The sequence below is a fragment of the Astatotilapia calliptera genome, chromosome 12 (assembly GCF_964374335.1).
Source record: "Astatotilapia calliptera chromosome 12, fAstCal68.1, whole genome shotgun sequence".
Lineage (NCBI taxonomy): Eukaryota > Metazoa > Chordata > Actinopteri > Cichliformes > Cichlidae > Astatotilapia > Astatotilapia calliptera.
Window position 1 is genome coordinate 39,179,221 of NC_137433.1, and position 7,753 is coordinate 39,186,973.

At 41.9% G+C, this 7,753-nt stretch overlaps 1 protein-coding gene across 1 annotated transcript in view; it reads right to left on the bottom strand.

Moving 5' to 3' along the window:
• Nucleotides 1-591: 591 nt before the first annotated feature.
• LOC113033141 (actin filament-associated protein 1-like 2) overlaps nt 592-7,753 on the bottom strand; it is a 22,191-nt gene continuing 15,029 nt past the window's right edge. The window contains exons 9-16 of the mRNA XM_026186553.2: nt 3,769-3,838; nt 3,358-3,575; nt 3,161-3,270; nt 2,654-2,771; nt 2,370-2,457; nt 1,760-1,926; nt 1,535-1,645; nt 592-756 (exon numbers count right to left, since the gene is read on the bottom strand). Coding sequence (XP_026042338.1) covers nt 730-756; nt 1,535-1,645; nt 1,760-1,926; nt 2,370-2,457; nt 2,654-2,771; nt 3,161-3,270; nt 3,358-3,575; nt 3,769-3,838 — 909 coding nt within the window. The 3' untranslated portion in view covers nt 592-729. The remainder of the gene's footprint in view (nt 757-1,534; nt 1,646-1,759; nt 1,927-2,369; nt 2,458-2,653; nt 2,772-3,160; nt 3,271-3,357; nt 3,576-3,768; nt 3,839-7,753) is intronic.

Below are 7,753 nucleotides of genomic sequence, written 5' to 3' on the forward strand. Positions count from 1 at the left end.
TACTAAAAAATATCACTTCCTGTTGTTTTTTTTTTTTTAATGTAATGGTTTGGTTGGTTTAATGATCCAGGAACTGGCCTCCCAGCCCAGTGTTCATTCAGTGGTGCTGGTTTCAGTCATTATGCAAATGTCTTGTTTATAAGGTAGAAACCTGCAGTCAGCTGAGACTGAAGGAGTCACCTGATGATGACGAAACGTTTCTCCCACTGAAAACGTCCAGATGAACAGAATCAACCTTTTGGGGCTTTAAATGTAAACTTTTGAAATGGACGTGAAACAGTGAAATTAGTGACAGAGGTTTCCCTGAATTCTGTTCATCAGCTGCTGTTTATTGAAACTTTCACAGCTCAGTAAGTCTCTGTTTAGCATGTTAGCTAGCTAAAATACCAACATTAGCACTGAACACAGTATTATTATCTAGCTGTTAGCTTTTCAGCTTTATTTAAAAAGATTATTTCCTGTTGTTGGTTGGAAATGTAAACTTTTAAAATGGGCACGAACGAGAGATCAGCTAAGAGATCGACAGCAGCGAACGCAGCACTCATGACCAGCTTCATGTCGGGCAATAAGGTTTTTCTTGGTTTTTTTTATTATGTTAGACGTGTTAAAATCCTTTGGCACACTCTCCCTGCACCATCTCTGAATAAAATATGATAGCTAGAAAAAAAACCCCAAAAAAACCCAGTCCACACTAGTTGATGGGATGTGATATTAGCCGTGCAGCCGGTGTCAAGCAGCTGCTTTAGTTTCCCATTCCTAAAAGAATAATGAGAAATAGTGAAATTAGTGACAAAGGTTCCTCTGAATTGCTGCTGTTTTCTGCTGTTTATTAAAAATTTCACAGCTTAGTAATTCAATCTCTGTTTAACATGTTAGCTAAAATGCTACATTAACACTAAATACACTATTATTATTATTTAGCTGTTAGCATTTTTAGCTAATCAATTATTAAATACTATCAGTGACACATTCTAGACCTTGTAGTACCATATCACCCTATTAGAGCACTTCGCTCTCGCTCTGCAGGCCTACTTGTTGTTCCTAGAGTATTTAAAAGTAGAATGGGAGGCAGAGCCTTCAGTTTTCAGGCCCCTCTTCTGTGGAACCAGCTTCCAGTTTGGATTCAGGAGACAGACACTATCTCTACTTTCAAGATTAGGCTTCAAACTTTCCTTTTTGCTAAAGCATATAGTTAGGGCTGGACCAGGTGACCCTGAATCCTCCTGTTAAAAGGGAGGTTTTCCTCCATACAGTCATCGCGCTGCTCACTCGATGACTGTGTGATTGTTGGGGTTTTCTCTCTAATATTGTAGAGTTTTACTTTGCACCCCGAGGTGAATGTTGTGAATTGGTGCTAAGTAAATAAGCCTGAATTGTAAAATAAGTTATACATTTGATGGCTGGATACATGAGGATAAAGAGAAATGAGGCTGATGTCACTGTAACCTGATCAGTGTGAATAACTTTGAATCTTTGAATATGAAGCTTCAGTAGCATTTTGTGCCGGGGCCGTCTGTGTTTGTGCGACTCTCACCTTCCTCCTCTGGAAAACTTTTCCGTGTTCGATGAACAGCGCCGAAGGAGCCCGTCTCAGGGAGTTTTTAGCTGAGGCCGTCCGTCGCAGCAGAGGGTTCAGGATGCCAGCCTGGACCAGCAGAGACCAGGTTCAGAGTGGATATATTATCAACGCTCAACGGCCTCTCACAGGTCGTTCATGCACCCTCCCCCATCCACACATGTCCAGGTTCAATTTTCCTACCTGAGCGCGCTCACTGTAGATGGCCAGGGACTGTCTGAAGGAGGTGCGCTTGTTTTGCTTTGTGCTGGATGCCAAGTTGATCTCTGACCCCGCCCTCAGCGGCACTACCTTCCTGTCGGTCAGCTCGAGCTTCTGAATGCTTCGCTGCACTTCGGCCGACTTCCTGTCTGAAACGCAGAGCATCCAACCGGTCCTCCATCAGCTCCACCCAGTACTCCATCTACACGTTACACTGTTTATCCAGGACTGCTCACTAACAGCTGATGATAGGAGCTTATCAGTGATTTTGGCCAGCTGTTGGTCCATAGCGTTTACCTCTTATGGTCTTATGTTCACATTAAATCCAAACTTTACACTTTAGATACGATCAGATCTGATTTTGAAAGTAGAGCAGTCGCCCCCTGCTGGACACTAGAAAGCGTGCAGGTTTAAGGCATCTCAGTTTTCAGACACTGGTTCATGCACACGGCTGTTATTGTGCTTCATGTTGACCATTTCTGAATCAGCATTGCCAGGTTTTTAAGAAACTTTCAATTTTCATAATAAAAGCCCAGCAAACCTAATATAGGGAAAGTCTTTTATTTTGAAGTTGAGCATCATAAGGACTCACTGTGGCCGCTGAGGACGGTGTTGCTGTAGGTCACTGAGCCTTTGGACGACACCGAGCTGCAGCGAATCGAACCCTGAGAGCCGTGGAGCTGAAAGACGACATACAGGCGACGTTACGAGTTACTCCAAATAAGATTGTTTATCTTATTCTATTCTGTTGTTTTTCTCTTAATTTTTTACTGCTCTTCGACTTTCTGCTGTGACCAAAAATTTCCCACATGTGGGACTATTAAAGGATCATCTGATCTTATCTTAAATCCGAATGTTGTGCGGTGCAGCCCGTACCATGTGCCCCAGGACGGAGGTGTTGGAGTAGATGGGCTGGTCTCGGCCCGGCTCGCTCAGGTGGAAGGGGTCGTCCATGTAGGTGTTAGAGGAGGGAAACCTGCGAGTCTGCAGCCCACTGAGGACGAGAGAAAGCAAAATCAGCCCTCAACTCAGAGCCGAGATAAAGCTTTATCGGAGTTAGCGACGCTGCGCTGGTGAAATATGAACATCACGCCCACAGAATCAGGACTGCGTGTAAAAATAAGAGACGATTCAAAGGGCCTGACAGGTGCTGACAGCTCAGAGATACGAATGAGCACTTGTATTCCAAAAATCTTCAAATGAATAAAATGATTGTCGCGATTGTGTATTTGACAGCCCTGATTTACCCGAATGTGACATTCAGTGTTTTTATTATAATAAATGTTATTATGATTGATCCATAAACGTGGGGTTGGGGTTGCAGTACCACATGTGACCACTAGGACGAGCTGGTGTTTCAGCCTGAGATGATGCACCTCGTACCTGAGAGTTACACCTGAGTGCTCCTGTGTTTTGTTGTCATGGTGACAGTAATACGCAGCGCCGTCCTCCAGCAGCTTCAACCACCGCTGCTTCTCCTCTGAGCTGCTCACCTGAAGGAAGGAAGGAAGGAAGGAGGACACGTTATTGAGTAACAAGTTGAAGTGAATGAATTCAAACTCCCTGTTCCACCAGCTCACCTCCAGCACCGCCATCTGGTCATCGAGCATGCTCAGTGTGATCCTGTAGCAGTGCTTGGTGTCGGGTTTGACCTCACAGCCTCTGAGCTGGATGGTGTACTGAGGCGAGCGCTCCCCCTGCACCACCTCCTCCTCCTCTCCGAACATGTTGAGGACCCCGGCCTCCACCCGACACAGTAAACTCTGCCACTGGCAGTTCATCAGTACGTTCAGGAAACCTGCCGCAGGCAAACGCCACAGCTCAGACCTCGCGTCATGTGACCTCGCTAACAGACAGGCGATGTCACAGAGGCTACATCCATCTTTGATGTACAGTTAGTTTCCATGCACATTTTTAATTCGTATATAAAAGACACAAAAACTCTCTTCAATGATCGAATCGTGCAGTTTACTGTGCTGCTCTGTCCGTACCTTTGTTCTTGCTGAGGCTGCAGCGAGCTGAAGCTTCCTCCTCGTCAGAGTCAGACTGGACTATACTGGACTGAAGGAAGAGACACGGCATTAGCAGGAAGTGCAGGTATGACCACGGCTGCTCGTTTCATGGTCACAGCTACGTTTGCTTTCTCACAGAGCAGGTTCGAGATTATTCACGCCAGGAGGCAGTGACGATCCGAGGCTGTTTGGCGCCCAGGCGAACACTCCCTCTGCAGATGTTGTCCAAGATAAGGACAATCGTGGATAACACCTCCCACCCACTCCATGATGTACTGGCTAGTGACAGGAGCACGCTCAGTGAGAGACTGAGATTACCCACAATGCACCACTGAACAACACAGGAATCATTGCTGCCTGTGGCTCCCTGTACAACTCCTCCACCTAACACACTGTGAACACTGCAACAGTTACAACCTTTTTACACACGCTCTTTTCTACTCTGGAATATTCTTGTCAATTTTCTTTATATTTATTTATCATCACCTCTGTTAGTCCTTGATATTTATAACTGAGTGATCTGTTTATATTAGTGCTGTTTCTTAAATGTGTAAAATCTGTAACATAATGTATTGTTTGGAGTTTAGTCTGTTACTGTTGCTATTTTTACCATTTCTTCTTGGAGAAACTGTAACGCACATAATTTCCTTTAATCAATAAAATATTCTGATTCTGATTGGTTCAGGATGACCTGCCATTATCCAATCACACATCTGCTTACCTGGATCTGTTGCTTGTTTCTCTTCTTTTCTCTTTTTTCTAAACTGAGCACCCGATGACTTTGAACTTTTCTTGTCCATCTTCCACTGGTTTTAATTTTGCACTCCAGTATGAACACAAATCCCCCAACCCGAGGATCACCACAACATAACCTAACACACCTACACCTTAGTTCACAGATTCACTTTGTCTCTGGTTTATTTCTGGGATTTCACACAACCCAGGATTCAAATCATGAATCCATGATGGGCTTGGATTTACATCATTATAAATGAAATGTGCTCTATTTGGAAGCAGCAGGCCCCTCCCCTTTCGACGGGCTGTGTGTGAGACTTTAAATCATCAAACTGTAAATTATAAATTTTAAATTGTTATTGATCCTTTACCCCGAGTCCTAAAGTGTAGATTTATTTTCTTACTCTTCTTATATTTATTGTTTGTTTACTTGCACTGCTGTAACTGTATGCCGTTATTTTTGTGCCACTATTCTGAGCGCACGTAAAAAAAGGTTTGCAGGTGCAAGTGTTGCATTTTGAGGAGAAATTTATTTTGAGCAAAGAAAAGCTGAATGTGAGTGAACAAAGTTCATTGCTGCGTGCAAAAACTGTATTTCAGTGTTTGCTGTTATCCACACACACACACACACACAACAGCAGCCCCTCTCGCTCAGTTTTTGCACTTGCACTTGCGCTTGTGTTGCTCGCGCTCTCAACATTTCTGCCCGTGCACGCTCAACTCTTTTTCTACACCGTTATATTTGTGCCACAAAACCAGCCAATCACAGACTTGGATGCAAAAAAATCTGATTGGCTGTTTTGGTCTCCAATCAGCTCGAAATGACGAAATGCAATATCCCAGAATGCATTTCGTCCAAAACTCAAACGAGGCAGTGGCGGAGGAACACAGAGTGGCAGAGTTTGAAATATTACTCTTTCTGGGTCATAAAATAAACTTTTAAGATATTTTCATGCGAGAATGTTTCTGTGTGAACTTCAAATACCTGCTCAATTTATCAAGACATCACATATTTGCATAAGTGCTCTAACATTTTTGGAGATGTTGAGAGCGCGAGTTACGTTGAAACCAATCACACCATTGTTTTTCTTGTGACATTACCAATAAGTTTGATGTGTCACATGGCCCTCTTCCTATTGAAAAAACAAAAGTTGTATCCAAGATGGCCGACTTCTAAATGGCCACCATGGTCACCACCCATCTTGAGGAGTTTGCCCCTCACATATACTAATGTGCCACAAACAGGACTTTAATATCACCAACCATTCCCATGTTATCACAGTTTATCCATATAAATGACCCACCCTGTATACAGCACACTTCAAATATATATCTTGAGTCTTGTCAAATCCAGAAATACTCAGATGATACTGCCATTGTAACGTCTTTCAGGAATGGACAGGAATCTAAAGACTGGGACCTTTTCTTGTCTTGAGCAACTGGATTCATAAAATTATCTGCAGGCCTTTCAATTCTCATACAAATAGCAGATGAGCTAGGACTTTTTCTCTGTGATCAGAAAAATTATTGTTATTATTCTTTTTGTTCGTAAGGCATTGTCTGGCGGATGATCTGATATCGTCGTGTTGGTATTGTTCCAGGTTCAACATTGCAAGTGACCAATCACATTGTTGTGACGTTATTCTTTGGCGTGCCAAGCCATTCGTGCATTTATGAAATTCCAATGTTGCAAGGACAATATCAATTCTGCTTAGCGTTTATTAAAGGGTCAGGGTCCGTTGATTGGCGGACAGAGGCGGTTTCAAGCAGCTTAAGTACAGTTTTTTGTTTTACGGCAGTTTTTCCCGAAGTCGCAAAAGTATGACGTCACTACATTCTGATTGGTCACTTGCAATGTTGATCCTGGAACAACATTTAGTATGTTGATCTGGGAACAACACCAACACGACGATATCAGATCGTGCTTGTCTCGCACCTCTGGTGTTTTATAAAAACTATTCCAGACTCCACTGTTAGATTATATGTTATGATATGTGTTGGCATGAACTGGAATTAATGGGTAGAAGCTGGAACTTTCCAAATAATGCCATTCTGAAGTTAGGGAAAGAGAAGCTCCTATAAACAAAGTCAAAGTGCTTTTACTCTGAAATGCAAAATGAGATTGATTTGAGATTGAGATGTTACTGCTGTCGAGGTTGTCTATGGTTTGCATGAACTCCAATTACTTAGTGGAAACAGAAATTGTCCTGTTAACAGCATCCGTGTTTAATTATAAAAAGTCCCTCACAAACAATTATAATCAAGATATTGACGTGATAAAACTGTGGGGTTGTACACTGTCAATGTAGAGTGAAATGATCTCGTGGAAACAGCAACTTTGCTTTTAAGGGTTTAAGGGATTCTGAAGTCAGTGAAAGAGTGGGTCATACATGGGCAATTTCAACGGGCCGCAAAATCAAGGCGACTTGAAATTGACTTGGTATCCCCGTGATAGTGTACACTGTCGATCTAGAGTGAAATTATCCTGTGGAAACAGCAATTTTCATTTTTAAAACATTCTGAAGTAATTGAAAGACTATATCACATATGGGCAAATTCGACGGGCCATTAATTTGAAAGGCAAAATCAGAGCAACTTGAAGTTTACATGGTTTTACTGTCGGGGTTGGATACTGTTGATCTAAAGTGGCATTATCCTGTGGAAACAGCAATTTTCCTTTTTAGAGCATTTTGAAATTGTTAAAAGAGTATATCTTTTATGGTCAATTTGAAAAGTCTTTTATACTGGAAAGCAAAATCAGCCTGACTTGAAATTGATATGGTATCACTGTGGGGTTGGATACTATTGATCTAACATGGATTCATCCTGTGGAAACAGCAAATTTCAATTTAAGAGCATTTTGAAATAGTTAAAAGAGTAGGTCATATATGAGCAATTTGAAAAGGCTTTTATTTTGGAAGGCAAACACACAGTGACTTGATATTGATATGGTATCACTGTGAATTTTTTATTCTGAATTAATTGAAAGAGTAGTTCAAAAATAAACATTCAGAGGGCTTTTACTTTGAAATCCAAAAGGAGATGGCTTTAATATTGACATGTTGCTACTAGAATACTGGGGTACGTCATTTGTATCCAACATTAGAGTGTGCAAATGAGACTAATCGATATTTGTGAATGTGCTCTTAATTTACTGAAAGTTGGCCTTTATTTTGAAATCATGCTTCAGGAGCTTTTATTTTGAAATCAGGTTACCACATCTTTTGCC